We start from the raw sequence: 22,016 nt of genomic DNA, 5'->3' as shown, positions 1-22,016 counted from the left end.
GAGTTCGGTGACAGCCAAAGCTACATTAGAGATGAAACAAACAAACAAACAAACAAACAACAACAAAAAGACAAGGAGAGAGAGAGAGAGAGAGAGAGAGAGAGAGAGAGAGAGAGAGAGACTTCGTTCTTGACAGAAAAGAGCAGGGAGTTTGCATAGGTAGACATTAATGGAGCCATATAAAATTGCATCCTAAATTATTGTTTCTTTCAGAAAACAAAGTCTTATTTTCAGAAATGCTTGGGTTAACTGTTTTGTCCATTTTTATCATGTGTTTTTTCCCCCATTCTAGTCCATACAATTGCTTGTTAAAAGTAGTTGCCTGAGGGCAGAAAAATACAGGGATAAAGTTAGAAGTGTGGTGTTTGTCCTGTGTAGAAAGAAAAGAGACTGACTGAAAGGTGCATTTGGAGGACAGCTATCAGAAAGATCAAGGCATAAAAACAGGCGTAAAGTTCAAAGGAAGAGATAAAGCCAGGCCACAACTCTACAGCTGGTACAAAGAGGCTGACGTTCAGTCTGTCTTCCTAGAGCATAGCACTTTATTTTTTCCATACAATAAGCACAAATTATATGTAAACAGAGATTCTTGCTTTGTGATGCACAGCACATGGCAGTGGCCTGGAAGACATAAACTGAGGGCAGATAAATGGTGAGACATAAAAATCACTAACTTTGCACTACGCTTATGTTGCTGCTGCAGTGTGCACTGGACTGGCTAACACAGTCTAGTCACAGTTCAAAGTCAGTTCCACTGCCTGGGAAACAGTAGAAACAACATTTCAGTGCCGACCAACATGTTATATGTGGAATTTCACACACAACAACGGAGAGGAAAAGCAGAGAAACATGAAAGTGAGGCTAAACCTTGACTAGGCTGGGATGGCAAAACTCTAATTCTTTCTCGATCATCTCTGGGTGAGGTTCAGTTTGATGTGCTATGGGTAGATGGGGGTCACAGAATGAAGGGCCCTGTCTTTGAGGGAGTTGCAATGCTATTAGGAGACCCAGTAAGCATAAGCAAGGGCCATAGTGATTAAGTTACACAACATGTCACAAGGTGCCATGTAGAAATCACAGAGTGAGGGGGTGAGGGTCGCCACTAGTAGCAGTATAAAATAAAGAAGTCCTAGTAGTCCTTACTGGGGTGACATTTGAGAGTGCTTCAGAGAAAGAAGTGAAGAGCTTCTGTATGACCTGTGCAGAGGTACGGAGGCTGAGGAGGACCAAGGAACAGCAAGGAGGGCTCGTGGAGTTCCTGTTGCAGAGGTTGAGTGAATGACACAGTAAGTGACAAGGATGGGGTGATCTGCAGTGGAGACAACGGCGAGCAGAAGGTCCTATTTCTTGTTGCTAATGGCGCAAAGTCAGTCACCTTACGCGCGCGCACGGGGCTCTGGGAAAGCAGAGGAGGGGCTGGGGGTGTGTGGGAGGGTGGGGGGTGGGCCAGACTTAGAGTCATTCACCTAGGCCCTGCGCTTCCCTTACAGGACTCGGAGTGAGGTGCCTGTATTTGGCATTCTCAGCTTCTTCCCCACTTGGATTCTGGAGAAAAAAAAAACTCCTGCTGCTGAATGTATCTACAGTTCAGTCTAGCATTTCCACTCCCACCCCTCCCCCCAGTTCCACATCTCTTCAAATCACATGAGCAGGAGCATAGGGTAGGGGTCAGGGATGTATAACTGGGTCCTCTCTGGTTATCCTGACCACCCTATCCACCAGCAGTCCGAGGGACGGCGGAAGCCCTTGCGCCTCTAAAGCTGCCAGTGTTTGCACATCCTGGAGATGCTTGCTGCAGGAGGTCAGGCAGGGACATGCAGCGAGCAGAGCAGGCGCTCATAGATGAGACTGAAGAACCACTCGGAGGTCAAGTGCATAAGAAGAGTCACTCGCGGCTCAGGCTAGGAAGGCTGGGAAACCGATACTCCGCTCAAAAGAAATACGCTTTAGAGTGTGTGAGATGTTTATTCTGTTTCCAGGATCGCAAAGGATTTTGGAGAATGAGATTTAAGAAAGCAGAATTGCAACTTACAAGGACACTAAGGGGTAGAAGTGGGGCACAGGCAGGGTGGTAGGCCAGTCTTCCTTCCAACAGCCCAAGTGCCGTGCCATGTAGCCCCTAGCCCCCTACTTCTCCAATGGCCAGAACCCTCTCCACGAACGCCAGTTGGAGGAACCCTTGACATATGGATTATCCCCAGCCTCTTTGCTCCCGCCCCGGTCACATTTTTTCTTACACAGCTTAACTAGTTGAGACTGGAACTGAACAGGGTAAAGGGAAGTTGGGACATGAAAGAAAAACCATAAAAACCCTCATTCTCTTTTTTTTCCCCTCGAATAAGATTATTAGAAATTTTAGAGTGGTTGGTTTCAGAAGCCAATACAACTTTTAAAGATTTTTGTCAGATTTTCAGTTAATATTTTAACTAAGTGTGTTATGAAATTAATGAAGATTAAGCATTGCTTTCTCTATTTACAGCATTGTAACCTAAATCTTTTTTTTTTATTTATTGTAACCTAAATCTTTAAAAGCCAGATTATTGTGTGAGGTGGCACATGCCTGGAACCCTATATTCTAGAAGAACAAACAGAGGCAGGAGCTGAAGGTTAAGTCCAGCCTAGGCTACATAAATCCTGTTTTTAAAACAATGACAAAAAATGCTGTAGAAAGAGCACCCCACTAATTGCTAATGACATTAATGCCAGGACACACAGAAGCATTAAAAAAAAAAAAAAAAAACCAAAACCAGAAAAACCCAGTTCTCTGAACTGAATTTGATCTAGTGTGAAAACCCTGCTGCTTATTGGCTATCCATAATTGACACCTGTTTATTTGGTTGAATCTCAAGTGCCCCAGCATTAAGACTAATTCCCCCAAATTTCAATCTTCTTTTAAAAAGATTTCAAAGTGGGGGGAAACCCAAGTCAGCTCAGTCCTCTGATACTCAAATCCTCATTCCCTGAAACATGCACATCTTCCAGACCATTCCCTGGGGACCCAGGATGGCCAATGGATGCTCTCATTCAACAGACCTATAAGTGCCCTGCAAATGGCTCTTTTCAGCACACGTAGGTAGGAACCTGGTGCCCTAGCTTGGATGTCCATATACTTGGTGGCCATCCAGCACAGGATGTATCCAAGGGTAAAAAAAGAAAGACCAAAACATTGTCCCATTTAGTGACAATGCCAGATGCTTCTCTGTCACTAACAGTTGTGGTCCTGCATCCTTGACTAATAAAGACACAATCATAGGCTCACTTCTGCTCCTGACAACATCCCATCTACCACACGGCAACCCTGCTTCCTTCAACTCGCTTCCAAATCATCCAATCAAAACCCATCCTGCCAGCTCTCCACAAGGAACACTCACTAGAAGGATACTACCATTCTCTGTGACAGAAACCCTCCCATGTATGAGCAAAATAAAGACACGTATTGGCCGTGTGCTGCCTGTGGTCTCTGCTGATAGACACTCAGTTCTAACCCTAGCACAACAGACGGGAGCATTTACACGCTACTCTGTTTTCCTCTAAAACTCTGAAATCCCAAATGCTTTAAAGCTTGGTGTTTTTCTTTTCTTTTTGTTTTATCATAAGCACCATGTACAGAAAGTTCTGGATTTTGGAACATTTTGGGTTTTTATATTTTTGAGTTATGGGTGTTTAGTCAGTAAAGTCTAGGAAGATCTTCCCCAAACTGATGAACTCTGAAAAAAAAAAAAAAAAAAAAAAAAAGATATCTGCTGCAAAGCATTTCAGATAAAAGACATTCGAATGACATCATAATTAAATGGTAGCAATTAATACCACCATCTTCAAGATGAATAAAGCAAATGAGCTAGAAACATATGAGATGAAGTTCACAAATCTCCCAACGTGAAGTGAAAAATCCAAGACAGAAAATAATACAGATTAGAATATTTAGCAATACGAGCCCAGCTGTGTAGTTAGTGGGGGTCACACTGTTTAGGGCTGTACTCAAACAGGTATGGCTCGAAAATACTCAAACTACTGTTCACTGTGATGCTCAAAAGAGCCATCCTCTTTGTGCAGAGAGGAAATCCCCATGGGAGTGGCTATACAGGGTGTGTTTCTGGGGTTCTGCTTCTTGATTTATATGGTAGATACATGAGTGTACAGGTTGGCATTAAGATGTACCTGTTGAGTCAGGTGGGAGCGGTGCTCCCCTTTAATCCTAGCACTCAGGAGGCAGAGGCAGGTGGATCTCTTAGTTTGAGGCCACCCTGGTCTATAGAGTGAACTCAAGGATATCTGGGGCTACACAGAATGACCCTGTCCTGAAGAAAAACAAAACAAAACAAAAAAGCACCAGTGTCACACGCATTCTCTAAGTATGTTTGACAATAGTAAAATACAAGAAAATGATGAACACACACACACACACACACACACACACACACACACACACACACACACACACACACACATCCTTCGCCTTTCCTTTCCTAAGACAATTTCCTTAGAATTCGGTTAATTGGACAAAGTCACATTTTAGCTTCTGAAATCAAATGCAAATATGCTTCTCCACCTGAGAACTTCACTGTAATACTCAGATATTATCTGAAAAAGCTCTTCCCACGGAACGCCAGGTCTCCCAGCTGCCTGTTAGCAACCCCACTCACGCTTACTCTACCTTGAAGGATATTTCTGTTGTCATGGTAAATCCATGGGTGATGACAGGTTCTTCCTCTGCAGTCCGGCCCTTCCAGCAGTCCAGCTCCACACAGCGACATCCAGACAGAAGCACCTGGCGATACATCTCGACAGAGGAGTTCCCAGCCAACTGGCCAGCTGCAAGACAAACCCAGGCATCCCTTGACTCAAGGAACGTATGGAGTGGCGGACTTCATCAAAAACTCTTTAAAGTAGCAACCCAAGCACTGAAGTAGCTCAGGTGGCATCAGGGATCCCTAGTGGAGAAGAGGAGGGAAGGGAAGGGAAGGGGAGGAGGGGAGGAGGGGAGGAGGGGGGAGAGGAGGAGGGGAGGAAGGGAGAGCGGAAGATGTACCATAACAACGGTACATGATGATTATCATTGGCTTACTGTGACTCAATCACAGGCTTTTGCGGTCAACAGCTAATCTTGAAAAACAAAACAAAACAAAACAAAACAAAAAACAAAACAAAACAAAAAACCAGAATCCATTCCAGATAATAAAAAGGGAACAGAGCAGGTGAGCCATGCAAGTTCCCCAAGAGAGGATGTAGAAAGTGCAGGTCTGTTCATGGAAGATACTTAGTGAATGTTAGGATTCTGGCCCAGACTGCCTAGCAAGACAGTGGTATTCTCCAAGTTGATGGATGGTTTAAATTCATATTAATTTAAACTTGATCCTTTTCTTCTTTTGCCTGCAGAAACTGACATTCTGACACAAAACTTCTTCATTGGAATATGGGTGTAGGGTTGGTCTTAATTGGCCAAACTGATGTTGAAAACAATAAACACCGGTGGAAGAGTCACACTTTCCAATTTTAGGATTCACTACCAAGTTATAGTAATCAAGACAGTATGGCACCATCATGGGAAAAACGCACAGATAAGTGCATAAAATGAAGGCTTAAAAAGTTGGATCTCTATTTCATGTCACATAAAATAAGTTGATGTAAAATTGATCAAATGTCTAAATGTGAGATCTAAAAGTATAAAGGTCTTAGAAGAAACATAGGAAGTACCAATGGTTGCTGTGTGTAGCTGCCACCAACAGCAAAGGCAACAGCAGGGATAATAGGAAAAGTTATAAAATTGAAACTTGTAAACAGAGCTGAAATAACCTAGTGAAGCTGTTATGCAGCTAGTTAGGAGTGAGCATCTTCCACCACTGCCATCATAATTAGTTTTGGACCCTACCTCCCATGTCCTTGTAAACACAATGATCTTAAGGAAGGGGAAGGTACTGACAATTGCCCAGCCTTATAATTTGAAATACCATGTAAAAGAAAAAAGCATCACAATTGCCTCTCAATACTTTAACTCTAGGTCAGAAAAAAGAGAGGAAGGTGGGGTAGAGACAAAAATGTCTAAACTGCTCAACATATCATAAATTTGTTAGGTGGCCAAAGGCTTTCTAGTAAAGACAAAAGAAACACCTAATTCCCTCCATTCAGAATTGACCCAAGAGGCCATGTCGATCACGTGGACAGAAACACCCCCCAAGGAAAGCTGTTTCTACCAGAGATTTTACAAAGCAATACAAAGCCTACCTAAATCTTGGAGATTGGCTTGTGGTCCCTCTGAACTATTGTCCTCCCAGATGGAGAGTGCTTCCCCGCCCTTTGTTCTTTACCTTGTAATAAGCTCCACCCATCTTTTATATTGTGCTCTGAGAGTCTGGTCTGAATTCTTCTGACAAGAGTCACCTGGACTGGGGACCTGAGGGGAGCTAGTGAGATTAGACTGCGCTCTGTGTTAATTCCATACGATATACACCTTGGCTTCAGGTTGTGTCTTGTCCCGAGAGACTCCATTTTACAAACAACCTTTACTACGTTTGTACCGTTTGAGAGCAGATGCAGAGGTAGAAAGCCTCTGTATCTTGATTGGCATGTGAATACCACCCATGAAGCTGAGAATGGTATACAGCTTATTAATTATGAAAAGGATGCACCCTAAGAATTTATTAATGTGAATTGAGCAGATGTGTGTATCAAAATCCTATCAGCAAAACCAGGCACCAGAATCTACAGAATGCATTGGATTGAGAAAAGAACACAGAGCTTTGGCCTCATAAAAAGCAGGGCAATGCGATGACAAGAACCCAGTTGACCTGACTTGGTGTGTGATCCAGGGATAGATTGGCAGAGAACATTCAAGTATCTCAGGGGCTTCAGCTTGGCTCAGTCTCCACTGCAGAGGCAACATGCTCCCACTTGTCATGTGCACATTTATTCATAAGCACTGGGCCATGTGCTTCATCACCGTGGCCCCCATGGTGCTGCTTCTCACCTGGCACATGGCTCACCTGGACCTGCTCTGACTCTCCATCAGCACCTCCAGCATACCTCTGGCAGGTATGCTGGCTTCTACATAAACTCTCCTTACATTTGTATCTGGCTCCTGCTTCTGCCTCCTTAAACTCTATTGAGGCCTCTTCACCCCCTGTGGCAGCCATTCTGTAGTTTAAACATATGTATGTACCCAGATACTTTTTCTGTGTGAAGAGTAGTATGTGGTCTCAAAGTTAATATCATTGGTTGAGATTAGAATCAAAGGAGTGCTGGTTGGCAATGTCCAGCTGTCCCAGAAAATCGAGACTACTCAGCAAGTTGCAGACAACAAAACTGATTTACTTGTAAACTGACTGATTCAATAATTTTGGACACTGTGGGTAACACTAACATGTTGGTCTATGTTTCTGAGGAAGGAGGTCATGACAAAAATCCAGAGTGATATCTCTGTCACAAAGCTATGAAACTGTGTTAATAAAGATACATAAGGGGTCTGAGGGTAGAGGCCATGGCACAGAGTGGCAGAACTACTTCTTTTTCCCTAAGAAGTTAATGAGAGTCAGTGATTTTTAAAAAATGTGTATTTATTCATTCGTTTAATGAACTTGTGTGCCTGAGTTCATGCATGCACGTGCATCACATGTGGGTTAGAAGACTTTGTCAAATCCCCTGGAACTGGAATTAAGGTGGTAGGTTATGAGCAGCCATGTATGTCCTGGGACATGAACCTGGCTCCTCTGCAAAACAAGGAAGTGTTCAATGGAACCATCTCTGTAGTCCTAGTGGTCACCGATTTCTTGGTAGAACTGTCTTAGAAGGATGAATAATAAATACATTTCAAAATGAGTCTGTTATTAAGCATACAAATTGAAGCCTTTGATTTCCATGTCAAAAATTTATTTTATCAAAGCTTTATAAACCTTTATTTATTGGCTTATTTGTTTATTTGTTTATTTATGAGTCATAGTCTCACCCCTCTTTCTTTCTTCCTTCCTTCTTTCTTTCTTTCCTTCCTTTCTTTTTTTTTTCCTTCCTTCCTGAGTCATAGTCTCACTCTGTAGTCTAGGCTTCCCTCACATTAAGAACCCTCTCCCCTCAGGCTCCTTCGCTTTGGGAGTGCAGAAGTGTTTCCTCTCCAGTGTCCTTTTGGACCTCTCTTTTATAGCCAGTTGTAGAATGCTGATAAAAACTGTCAAAATGACTTTGAAATGGACAACATCTGCCCCGTGGAGACACACAGGGGAAAGGAAATGGGATTAGGCCACCTGGCTTAATTTTATTTGTATATGCGTGGCCCAATACCCAACCATCAGCATAACAAAAGGACGTCACTCTTCTGTGCCATACAGCTCTAGAAAAGGCACTGAAAGGCTGATTAAGTACATTTGCATAATCACTTTTCCTTACTAGAAAAATAGGGTGTTTAAACACACAAATGTATTTGCAAAAGCAAAAAGTGCTGACAGAACAACCTGGGAGTCTCCTGATGCTGGATAATCAATTTACCACTTATAATTGCCTCGAAGTTTATTGCCGTTGCAAAACTGTTCCCATCTCTGCTGCATAAATGACAAGAGAGAAGGTAGTGGAAATTAACACTGTTATTCCTAAACTTCTGAACTGAGGGAAGTGAAGAATTTGTTCCTGCCGCCAGTGCTCTCCAGCCCCTCTGAGTCCAGTCTTAAATTCTGTTATGTACATGACCAAGAACCCTGAGAAAAGCCCCCAATTTCCCTGGTAACATTTGCCACTGTAGGTAGAGTACCCCCAACTTTCTGTAACCATAAGATACCACAGAGTACATAGTTTTGGCCATACAAGCTATGGTTGTGGAGAGGTGGACTGTGGTAGGGCCAACGGTAAAATTATCAAGGGCTGCTTTAGGCCCATTGGTAGCCAATTACCTTTACGTGTGTGTGTGTGTGTGTGTGTGTGTGTAAAAATCACACTAGCTCTAATTTCAATCTTTCTGCCTCAGCTTCCTTAGAGTCATAGCTCGTTTCAGTAAGTAACCTTCCCTTCTCTATCAGATCTCACAAGCTGTGACTAGTTAATTCTAGTATCACAAGCCAACAGTAGACCTTCAGATTTCACCAACCCTAAAGCAAAGAATTCCCTGGGATAGCATGTGAACCCATAGCAAAGCTCATTCCCTCACAGCGCCCCGCTCCCATCAAGGTTCTTATATCCAGTACATGTGCTGATGAACTCTTTCATTTTGTTTGGTGACCACACAAGGCAATCTGTGCTGTAGTGTACCAATCAATCAGAGTAACCCAGGCCTCCATTCCCTGGGCAGGCTCACTCCTACCTGGCTCACAACAAACTGTTTTCTTGTCTCCTTCAAAAGCAGAGACATTGTTTTATGTTGACAGTAACAAAGTAAAGCTGGAGTGCTCTGTCATAAATGATGCAAGGTACTTCTAGCAACATTTTTGTGAACTGGCTTGCAAATGCATTTGTCATTCAGAGAACAATTAGAAGGAATTGAATGTACTTTTCCAGTGTGGGGTTTGTGAGGTGAAAACTCATCTGAAAACATTAAAGATTGCTTGAGTTTACCATCCAGCACCTACGGCCTTCAGGATCCCTCTAAAGTACATTTTTTGCTCATTCTTAAAACTAACAATTTTTATAAGAAATGGAAGTCTCCAAAGAATGCACATTTTGAGGAAACCTAAATCCCCAATATCCCATCACTTGAAATTGGAATTCCTATTACGTTTCCTGGATGGCATACGATTTCTATTCTTCTCTTTTTTTGCTCCTTTGATTCTCAAGTTTATGCTCATCCCTGAAATTCTTGACTTCTCTTCGTACTCCACACCCCCTCATTAACTTTCCATATGATGGGGGCTATGTGTGGGTGAAATGTCCTGAGTCAAACCTTGGTAAACCTGAAACATAGTCTCTGCCTGGCCATGACACTCTCTACGGTTCACTCTACCTTTGTGGCTGAACTCTGAGCTGCAGCTTCTCCCGGATGGAGGTATGATTGTGCTTCCAATCACTCTGCAGTGGCTCCCTTGTCTTTGTCACTTGTGACAGTGCTGATTACAGTCACTGAAGCTGTGACTCTGTTTACCAAGGCTTTCAAGGAGAGAAAATCTCAGACTCTGGAAATGAAGTTTCTCTATTAATACAACCTTCTGAGAAGTTTCTCATACTTTAGTCTGGCAAAAAGCTGTCTGCCTTCATGTTTTTCATTGTTTGATGTTTCCCTTCAATGCCACAGAAAGATGCTTCCAGAATGCGATGTGCTTGTAAACTCAATGGTCTCTTTTGTAAATACTGTCACTGTCAATAAATGGAAATGGGCACAGTTTTTGCCTCCTTTCAATTCTTTGATACTCTGTCAGGGCATGTGACCTCACAGCCGCACCTATGGGAGCAGTCAAGGTTACCAAGAATGCACTGACTTCACTGGCTGTTGTCCCCATGGAAACATGGCTCTCTTGATTATAGATACAAGTGATATTCAAGCCCTAACTGAGAAGGTATGGAAGATGGAAAGTCATTCCTCTTTTGAGGAAATCTATCCCAGCCATAAGCCTTACTATTGACAGACATATAACCATCAGGTCTGTATGTATTCCCAAGCATGTTCTCTGTAGGAGGCACTAGTTACTGGGAATGCAAAAATAAGACACACCCTTATCCTTATCATCTGGCAGGGGAGTGGAATATGAATAATGAAGGCTCCTGCTTAGCAAGGAGTTTAAACTCCCCTTACAATCCTACCCTTTCTTACTCTTTATTATATTTCTCCTTGCCAATAAAGATCCTAATATGCTTCAGCCCCCCCCCCCCGCCCTGCACCCTAGCCATAGAAAAGAAATCTAGAACCTTCTCATGCTGCCAAAGCAATTCCAAGACATCGTGGTGGTCAGCATGGCCTCCGCTATATGGTGTAGCTCATGATACATGATAGGAATAGTAAAAGACTACAGGGTAAGGCTGGAAGAGTGGGTTGGGGGACTGCTAGACACTGCACTCTTACAAAGGGTCACAAGTGAGGGGCTTTGTCACAGGTAGGTATAAATATCAGTTATAGAAGCCCATGCTTAGGCTAATGATTAAAAAAATAAGAAATAAGATGCCAGGCAACAGATATGGAGAAGTTTTATTGTCTGAGCATGGGGAGAGAAGGACAGGAGGAGAGAGAGAGAGAGAGAGAGAGAGAGAGAGAGAGAGAGATGAGAGAGAAAGGGGGTAAGAGGGAGAGATGGCGTAGATCTGTCCTTTTATGTGCTGGGCAGAGCCACACCCCATGGCAGGTAGGCAATGACATCACAGGTAGGCAGACAGAAGCAGAATCCTAACAGGGTGCACAGTCGATGGTGAAATCATAAGAGACCCAAAAGACAGGAAGTAAATGGGTGCCCGCTGACATTCATGAATTCCCTGTTGAGGCAAGCCTCCGCTGCTGATACTGTGCTGTGCGGGGTATAATTTCCTCATTTATAAAATCATTTGGACAGGATCCAATCAGGTTCAGCCACAGGGGTCCCTTGCTCTTTTAATTTATCTTCATTTTATAAAGGAGCCAAGGTAAGAGTGTTACTGAAAGGTAAATTCAAGCAGGGCTTGTTTATTTTTTAAATTTGTGCCATCACTAAATGTTCTTAGGTGTGTTTTTTTTTTTAAATTTTAAAAAAAAAGGTGATAAAAGCTTGCATAGGCTACAGTCTAGTGAGTGAGAGAGAGGTTAAAGAAGGGAGTGGGCAGTGATTCAGTTCTGGATAAACAATGACTGGTCCATAAGGGTACAACATGGCCTTTTCTGCAGCCAAGAAAAGTGTACAGGAGAAGAGAACAATTATTTGAGATCTCCAATGAGATCATTTAATTAATCAGATGGTTGGGGTAACCAAATGTAATATTTTTCAACATTAAATCTCAAATCTTGCATCTTTTCTAAGTGGGGCTAAGGATATTTTTAATTAGGCCATGCCACAGAGCATAGCTGCCTTTATGTAAAACCATTATCTCTCAAATTCTTGGAGACTGGGGAATTTTATGAGCCAGCTAAGGTGCAGGTTGAAACGACTGTATAGAGTATAGAGTTCTGTCCTGGAAGAGGTTTTTATGTTGATGTTTATTATTTTATTTTTCCTCCTTGACTCACTGAGATAGATTCCTTAGAGAGAAACAATAACTTAAGCCGTAGTCACTACAGGTGCACTGCCAAGGCCATCCAAACCTCTCAAAAGTGACCACTGTTTTAAAATCTAGCTTGATTCTTAGCTATTGGTTTTTAAATTTAATTGGATTCTGTGCTAGGTTTGGATATATATATATATATATATATATATATATATATATATATATATATATATATATATTTACATATATATACACACACATATATGTATATATATAATTTTACAGCATGTTTAACTGATTTGAAGGAGTTTGAATTTTCATAACAGATATTCATATTTATTCAAAGGCCTCTGGGAAAAAGGAATATTGTTTTCATTTTCTGTGTAATTAAAGTAGCAGTCCGATTACTAGCATATGAATAAAGGCACATTTTGAACCATACATCAAAAAAAGGACTTCTCAGGCAAAACACTGATAGCCTAGGGGAAGCATTTCCTTCTTTCTTTTCTCTGTTTCTCTCTCCCTCCCTTCCTTTCTTTCTCTTTTCAGTTCCCCTTTTGATAATAGGGTATTCTCCTTAATTCCCCGCCCCCAGGAAAGAGAATATTTTTACTTGAACTGAAAAAGTATAACATGTTGAGAATTTATTTGATCTAATTCAAATCTGTGTAACACAGACCACGGCATGACAACACCTCAAAGGACAGAGCAAAAAAAAAGTAGGTGAAGTATTAAGACCACAGTACAAGTTAGCAGCATTCACAGTTTAAAAATCTGTGTCTCAGGAAACATCTGCACTGATGTTACCAGAAATCAAATAAGGGGACAGAATTAATCAGAAATCATGCTATGCAAATTAGATAGAAGAATGTCAAGACACTGATCTGAACTCTCATTTCAGTAAGAGTCAGAGGGCTCGAGGTGTTACTTAGTGGTAGGACATTTGCCTAGCATGAGATGTGCTGAGCTGTATGCCTAGTGCAAGAAAAAACGTGAGTCCTTCTGTTTCCTGGCTAAACACTGCACCTTCATAGAACTGCTAGCCATTCATATGCAGACCTCCTATATAGTTTTTATTAATGTACCATCAGTGTACAAAATAATGGGCTTTGTTATGAAATTTACATGTACATTTGTCCAGTGCTTTGATTCTACTTGTCTCATTTACCCTCCTTTGTCCTCCTTCTCCTTCCTACTAGTCTCCTTCAGTTCCCAGAAGAGTGGTACCCCACCTGCCTTCAGGTGTGCAACTGAAAGCATTGAATTCACAGGGTCTCTACACAGATGACACATGGTAGTCTCTAGTTACATTCAGTCCTTAAAAAATGACAAACATTCTGTTCTTTACAGTCAAAGCTACTCCATTGTGCTTATATACACAGAGGCGACGCCTTGACTACTGTAAAGTTCCTCAAGGTCCTGGCTGTCCAGGAACTTCTGTTGTGTTCTGAGTTGGGTTTCTTCAGGCACCCATGCAGAAATGGTGCTGCTAGACAAAACAGTGGTTCTGTTTCCACACCCTTTTGCAACCTGTGCACCAGCCTGGCCTAATGGAGCCTGGCATCTGTGATCAGGTTACAGAGTTACGCTGTGGGAAGGCCAAAAAATTATTTATGTAAAAAAAAATCTTTGCTGAAATGCAGTTTATAAAAAGAAACCATCAAGGGAATTTTGAACTATATGACTGTGTTTTCAATAATGAATAATTTTCCCATAACTATTATTGTGACATCCCAATGTAACACAATGTATCATCAGCAGTTGGATAGTATTAGGGTTGTTAGTAATTATGTGTAATTTGTTACATATTAAAATTACTGATTGATGTTCAGCTATAGAATTAAAATTTTAACTTAGAATATAGAAATGAAATATCTTTGTGAGCCATGCCCTAAAAAGAAAAAAAGTTTCTTTCCTAGATTTGTCTAGAACTTGTTACTGAACTATTTGGAAACAATGCACCACATTGATATTAAAGCATTTTGTCCTCCCCCCAACCAAAGGAACTAGGGCTCATTGTGTTTTGGGGGAGGGTAGGTTTGGGGGATGAGAGGGAGGGAGCCTGATTCTCTTTCTGGACAGAGGGAATGGGCTGAGCCTGCAGATCTTAAAGGCAAGGCATTGTCAAAGAACACAGGTTTTGTCAACAGGCTCCATAAAAGGGTAACTGACCAAACAAAATAACCTACTAAGAACTGGAAAATTCTTACAAAAGGCTGATAAATATGGATGAGTGATTTGAATTTATTTATTTTTATTATTTATTTGTAGTAGCCTTAAGGAGCTGAATCCAAGGTAGCCAAGTGGATACTTTGTTTTTTTAATGACTTTCTGGTTTTATTTTTTGTTGTTGTTGTTTGTTTGTTTTGTTTTTTGTTTGTTTGGTTTTTTTTTTTTTTTTTTTTGAGACTAGATCTCACTGGTTGTCCTGGAACTTGCTATATAGACCAGGCTAGCTCCAAATTATAAAGATCTGCCAGTCTGTACATACCCTTTTCTTATACTTATAAGACCTTAAAGCAGAACTGACTAAGAATTCTTTCAGATTTTCCCAGTGAGGGCCTGACTATGTCCTTCTCTCTATGGACCCATGTAGACGTGTGAAGTTTCCAAGTATAGGAAGAATGGATCTCACTAAGCTTTAGAAGCCGAGTCCCAAAAGATAGTTAAACTTCCTCCTGATTCCGAGGCATTTGTTCTAGCAGCCCTGGTTCCACCTTCCCTAGCATTGCCATGGTACAGGAAGACCCAAGTTAAACACTGAAACTTCTTTTAGACAGCAGGGTCATAGCTCTGAGTCATTCAGGTCGCGCTGGCAGACATGTAGAAGATGGTAACAGAAGATTCCAACACAGAGGGGATTTGGGTTGTGCCATCCCTTATGTTCCCGTTCTATTCCCAGGGGAGATCTGAGACACCCCGGTACACAGATGGTCTGGGCCATGTTTCACTGTTCCAGTTCCCGGCACAGTGAGGGCATTTACTTTATGCCACCGTACTGGGCTGCTTTGCTGTGCAGTAATGAGTGCTGAGAATAAGGCTTAGGATGAACCAAGCAACAATTAATTTTGTGGTGCGAGGTTACGTTAGTAGACAGCACCAGGAGAAACAAAGCAGGTCATAAGTGGTGCGCATGCTGTGCAATTCTGACAAGCTTCTAGATTGCCGCACAACTCCCTGTAGAATTCATATCCTACTGTGCTGACAAGATGGTTCTGGACTGAACAGGTTATCCTGAGATAGCCCATCCTGGCTGTCTCTATCTTCGCTCAAGACTATTTCTCACTTAGTGTATGAGCAACAAGTACGTACTTGAGATTGGAGCAAAGGGTATGCTAAGGATGTCTAGAGGAATGACTTCTGACCTGTCACCCTTCTGCAGATTGAAATTTTCTTCCACGCCGTATACCTCTCCAGTACTTGGAGTCTCTAGTCTTTATGGGCATCACTGTGAGTCCAGCCTGCAGCACAAACTGAACATGCCCAGACCAGGTCTACCAGCGTGACCACGCAGCCTTAAAGGTACGAGGCCCATCTTCCTCCCACAAACACCAGATCACCCTGCAGATCTCAGCTCTCTTACATCTGCCACGATTACAGAAAAGTGCTATGTTTTGTTTTGTTTTGACGAAGCTTTTCTTTTCTTTTTTTAAACCAGCAGCTGATTTCCTCCAAGGATATTTTAAAGGTTGTGATCAGAGATGAAAAACTTTTCTCTTTTTGGTGGTTTGCGAAAAAACCTTGCCAATGTTCGCTCAGCTGAGGACCAATGTAGGACACAGAGTGTTGTTTTCGCTTACTTTACTATATATTTGCTACTAGCTCTGCCACTTAGAAGACAGCTGTTTGTCTGAAGCGCTGTTTCACCTTGAATAAGAAGCAATTTGCCTCACAGTAGTCACTGAGGGGTCTCAGAGCCCTTAAAGAGGAACGCAGCACAGAGGAGCAGGTAGCTTTCAGTGGCTTTGTGTGTGTGTGTGTGTGTGTGTGTGTGTGTGTGTGTGTGTGTGTGTGTGTGTGTTTCTGGGTATGGAGGGAGGCTTCCTGCGCACTAAGCAAGATCCCCTTTGGAAATGCTTTACGGTCACTGTACACTTAATCCTTTCACGCAAAATTCCATGGGTCAGGAAACTTCGGGGACAGGTATAGTCTAGGAGACTTGAAAACAACACAAACTGTAAAGAGGGGATGACTTCACAAATACAAATACACACAGGGTGGCTTCTGCCTGGCGAGGTCAGCAAGGCAACCCAAGTCCCCAGAGGCAATGTCCAGGATAAAGGAAACATTTGTTTTCCAGAAACAGACGCTAGAAAGTAAAATGAAGTGGGACTGGCCAAGTAACAGAAACTGCGCGGTACCTGTGAGGTAGGTGTTGTGGGACGAATTGATAAAATAGTGAGACAGGGGCTGAGACATGTCTTCATTCAAATCCAGTTTCTCAGGTGAAATGACTCCGTTCTCTTCTCCGCTCAGGTAGCGCATGAACCCATCCACGGACATCTGCCCTGCAGAAAATTAATCGAGAGGTACGTGAGCAGCTCAGCAGCCTGATCCTGTAGGCTCAGCCTGTGCTGAATCAACAAAACCTGCTCTGCACCATCCAAGGAGAAAATAGGAGACACAGGATGCAGTTTTGTGTGAGAACACACACTTGCTTAGGATCACGCTGTATATTACCATTATCTCCATAAAACTAAAGGAAAGATGTAGCTATTCTGATGCTTCCTAGATTTTTCAGAGAACTTAAATACAATGTTTTCCCTCTTAAATATAAGAGTGGACATGAAGTTTGTGAAATAAAAAAGAGAGGTTAACTCTGGGTTAAATGACCTTAAGATGCTTTCCATTTTTAATTTTTTTTCCAAATTTTTGGTTTTTCTGTTTTTTCAGTAAGAACATATATTGCCTTTTATTTTTATAATAAAAATAATGAAAATATTTTACTTTAAATTTAAAGTGCTCAAGTCATTTTTCTCTTACATAAAAAATAAAGATAACAAACAAATAACTTATGTTTTACACAACAAACTGAAAGCACATGAGGGTGAGAGCTTTGAATTTTGTATTTACCAGTTTACTTGAAAGAGAAAAATATGAGTCTCACTTTATGATTCAACTCAGAATTTCGTCTTTTCTTATAACATTTTGAGGTAGATATAGCTAAACATTAAGACCATTCTTTTATTTCAGTATTACTGATGGAAAATTTGCAGATAGAAATTATACATATTTCGAGAGTACAACTGGAAGCTACATCGCACTCCCTCATCTTCACCTCCACAGTCACACAGCCTCACAGCCTCACAGCCTCACAGCTTCACAGCCACAGTACTCCACAGCTGCAGTGCTGCACTGCCTCACAGCAGCATGGTCTCACAACCTCACAGCCACACAGCCTCACAGCTTCACAGCCTCACAGCCTGACAGCCACACAGCCGCCCAGTTGCACAGCCTGACAGCCGCACAGCCTGACAGCCGCACAGCCTGACAGCCGCACAGCCTCATAGCCACACAGCCTCATAGCCGCAGTGCTGCACAGCTGCACAGCCTGACAGCCACACAGCCTCACAGCCTGACAGCCGCACAGCCTCACAGCCACACAGCCTCACAGCCTGACAGCCACACAGCCTCATAGCCACACAGCCTCACAGCCGCATAGCCACACAGCCACACAGCCTCACAGCCTCACAGCCTCACAGCCACACAGCCTCACAGCCACACAGCCTCACAGCCTCACAGCCGCACAGCCTCACAGCCTCACAGCCTCACAGCCTCACAGCCACACAGCCGCCCAGTTGCACAGCCTGACAGCCGCACAGCCTGACAGTCGCACAGCCTCACAGCCACACAGCCACACAGCCTCACAGCCTCACAGCCTCACAGCCTCACAGCCGCCCAGTTGCACAGCCTGACAGCCGCACAGCCTGACAGCCACACAGCCTGACAGCCTCACAGCCTCACAGCCACACAGCCTCACAGCCACACAGCCTCACAGCCACACAGCCTCACAGCCTGACAGCCTCACAGCCTCACAGCCACACAGCCTCACAGCCACACAGCCTCACAGCCACACAGCCTCACAGCCTCACAGCTGCACAGCCTCACAGCCACATAGCCACACAGCCTCACAGCTGCACAGCCTCACAGCCACATAGCCACACAGCCTCACAGCTGCACAGCCTCACAGGCGCACAGCCACAAAGCTGCACAGCCACACAGCCTCACAACCGCATAGCCGCAGTGCCGCACAGCCATCCCCGCAGTGTGTTTCTTTAACTTTAACAATTGAAGCTTCAAAATAACAGCAAATAAATAGAAATGAAAGTGGTGCCAGCTAAGGCTGGAGTAACGTATCTTGTTTTCTTGTTGGAACTGTTCTGTTAATTTAAAAATATTATATCCTCATAGAAATAATTTAGGCATTGAGATAAGCAGAAGGAAAACACTTTTCAAAACATACATAATTGTGCCTTCAGAAGAACATACTTTGGAAGCTTTGCTGCGTAACATTAAAAAGGCAGGTGTGTGTGTGTGTGTGTGTGTGTGTGTGTGTGTGTGTGGATTTTAATAGGATGCAAATATATGCATAAACGTATAATATAGTTCAGTGATTTCTTCTGAATTAAATGAACAACATGGTATAAATACTTTCAGGACAAAGAAAAAAGATCAGTGGTTAAGTTAAATTCCTAAAATGTAAGATTAAGCAACAGCTTATTATTATTGGTCATTAAATTTGTTTCAAATGTTTCTGTGAGTATAACTGACACTATTTTCAATGCTATGGCAGCTAAGTCCTTTTGCAGGCTGCCCTGGCAGCAACAGAGCTTCGATTCAAGTTATTCAGGCTATTTAGGTGTAAAGAAATTCTGCACCTATAAACTGAAGAATTAACCATAACATTTCATGACAGCAAAACTTTTTCACATCTGATATATTTTTTAAAGATAGCTGATATCAAAGTCATGGGAAATTATAGTTAAATCAATATTAATATTATTAAGGAATGGATGAAGAAGTGAATGAATAGAAGCTTGACTATTTGCTCTCTAAAGAGACTGTCTATTCTAAGAAACACTATTCTTTTACATTTTTATTTATCATCATCATCATTATTGTTATTGTTTGTGTGCATGCATGATGTGGGAGGGTGGGTGCATATGCCACGGAACACATGGGTGTGAGTGGACAACTCTGAGTTTTTTTTTCCACCTTTACATGAGTTCCAGGGGTTGATCACAGGTCACCAGGCTTCCTCAGCAAGCACTGGCAAAATTATTTTGCCCGAGCAGAAACATCTTTCTAAATAAATATTTGAATAAAAACAAGTGTTTGCACCACAAATAGCTAAAAATGGAGTCCAAGGTGGGTCTTAATAGCTCCCATAATGATAAGTGGGAGAAGTAGCAATTAAAAATGATATAAACACTTTAACTGGCGTGTGTGTGACCTAAAGTAGTAACCTGCCTGCAGGCTACACTGCTGTGTGGCCAGTCTCAAGCAAGCACCATCATCTACACATCCAAATAGACATCACGTAACGCAGCTACCATCCGGGTCACAAGTCCATTGGAAAGATATCTGCCATTAAAGCCTTCTGTTAAACACATCTTGGAAGTGGGATGCATGTATCCCTTCAAACTGATCATGAGTTTCACAAATAAATCAGTCATCCTAGTGCAAAAGCTATTTCTATAGATAGTTTAAATTGAGTAAAATTCTTGAGACAAAGTTACGTAAGATATTCATTTTTTCCAATCTTCCAGTTTTCTGATTATTTCAGCCTGCTAAATATTACTCCCTCCTACACACCATCCATCCCTTTCTCTTTTTGTTTCTTTTCTCTCTTTTTTCACCTTCTATTCATTTAACAATTTATTTAACACCTGCCATATGCTAAATATACAGATAAATAAAGCACAGGAAATGCAGACTGATACCCTGCCTCCAAAGAGCTCACAAATGCAGCAGAAAGTACAACTTCCCAGCCCTTGATGAACTGACACAACACTGTGCCTGCTTCCAGCTTTGCCATTCCTGGCGTCTTCCATGATGCTTCTGCACCTCATCAAAGTAATTTTCACATGATTAGAGTCATTCAAATTAGAAAACTGATTGCTCTGAAAGTAGTTCACCCGGGACAGTAGTTTTTGGTGTTTTCATCCCATGCGAAAGGCAGCTTTATGCAACTCTGTCTTCCACTGGGGCGATCCCTTAGGAGCCAGGAAGTAAACTCCATGCTAGGAAAGGATGGCCACAGAACTTCTGAATGGGAGTAGGTGCCCAAGGGCAGGCATTCACTTTAGTTTCCAGCTTAGCGGATCAATCCTTTTCATGGAATACAAAGTGTACCAATAGCAGACGGTGTGACCTAGCCGTCCATCTTCATTGGGCTAGGCTTGACTCTGAGGCCGTCAGTTTGTAACTGTTATATTCTGCCAGTAAATAATTTCTGGCTTGATCAGCAGCTTTACCAACCAACCAACCAACCAGAAAAAAACAAACAACAAACCCAACCCAAACCCAACCAACCAAAAACCAGTTCAAATAAAACACATGACAATGGGTTAGAGGTGGCAAATGAGTTTTTAAAAAAGGCTTATTTCACTTATAATTGTCTCTATATGGGAATGTACACATAAAGCAGTGCCCACAGAAGGTTGAAGTGTCAGATCACTACAGGGATGGACTTACAGGTGATTGGGAGTCACCCAGTGTGAGGCTCAGAACCAAACTCCACTCCTCCACAAGTGCAGCATGTGCTCACCACCTTTGAGCTATCTTTCCAGCCCAGGCAAATGTCAGGTCAGCATCCATGTCTACACATGCTAATACCTTACTTAGGGAGCCTGTGTCAGACTGAACATTGTCATTAATTTGAGACCTTGAACCTTGTTTGAGATTAATTATTTTTGTCTGTATTAAATACAGACCACAAAATGGAGACTGCACAATCTATGAATGCCATCTTCCATGAAGCCATTATAATTCAGATCAGTGGATAATTTACAAAAGAAGGTGTCAAAATTTTATTCATTCATTCATTTATAAGGAAGCCAGAAGATGACAAAACCAGTTAAAAAAAAAAAAAAGGCTGTGGACCACTAACTCTCTGTCTGTCTATTTATCTATCTATCTATCTATCTATCTATCTATCTATTCTTCCTTCTTCTTCACCATCATCTTTTAAAATTCAAAATAGACAAATATGCCTCTTTACTTTTTGTAAGTTTTCATGCTAAAAATTGAATGCAGCACCTCACTCACACATGCTCCCATTGGGCTATATGCCTAGTGTCTTTGTTAGTAAAAAGCAAACCAAATACCAAAACTAAACAGAGACATGGCAAAATTGCTACACAAAATATAAACCTTGTTAAGGATCTCCATGCCAGTCTTTTAGATCATCTCTTGTACATTTATTGTTTCATAGAAATCAAATATTTTAATTTGGTTTTTCCTTTTGTGATGCTAAATATTGAATCAAGGGCCTTAACCATTATAAACATTATTAACAGACACTGAACTACTGAGCTATGATTCCAGACCCTTAGCATACTAGCAAACGAAGATCACAGTCAGAAAATGCTTTAGGAGTTTAGTGAGTTGGCACCTTTGAAGATTATTTATAGTAAACCAAAACTTTCCAGGGAAGGATGTTTTCTAGCTTTATTCTAAAATGTAACTTATTATAATGAGTGAGTGTGTAAGTGTGTCACTGAGCATCTGTTATAGGATTTGGTTCTCATCTTCCATTGAAGGTTCTAGGAAGCAAACTGAAGAAGGCAGGCTTGCTTTTACTTCCTGAGACATCTTGCTGGATTATATTTATCTAAATTAGAATAAAAACACTGTGTATGTTTGCAGAGTGCTCAGGCCAGACATGCCTAGGAACGTAGGTGATCAGACACTTTCCTTTCAAGAGCTTTACCTGCTTATAC

General features: G+C 41.9%; 1 protein-coding gene across 2 annotated transcripts in view; it reads right to left on the bottom strand.

The window, feature by feature from the left end:
- The window catches only part of Plcb1 (phospholipase C beta 1), a 690,315-nt gene that overhangs the window by 163,655 nt on the left and 504,644 nt on the right, over positions 1-22,016 (bottom strand). For both annotated transcript variants that reach the window (XM_051144700.1, XM_051144701.1), the window contains exons 10-11: positions 16,434-16,580; positions 4,655-4,812 (exon numbers count right to left, since the gene is read on the bottom strand). In XM_051144700.1, coding sequence (XP_051000657.1) covers positions 4,655-4,812; positions 16,434-16,580 — 305 coding nt within the window. The remainder of the gene's footprint in view (positions 1-4,654; positions 4,813-16,433; positions 16,581-22,016) is intronic.

The sequence above is a fragment of the Acomys russatus genome, chromosome 4 (genome assembly GCF_903995435.1).
Source record: "Acomys russatus chromosome 4, mAcoRus1.1, whole genome shotgun sequence".
Classification (NCBI taxonomy): Eukaryota; Metazoa; Chordata; class Mammalia; order Rodentia; family Muridae; genus Acomys; species Acomys russatus.
The sequence above is the reverse complement of the archived record's forward strand: the minus strand, read 5'-3'. Positions and strand labels throughout refer to the sequence as shown.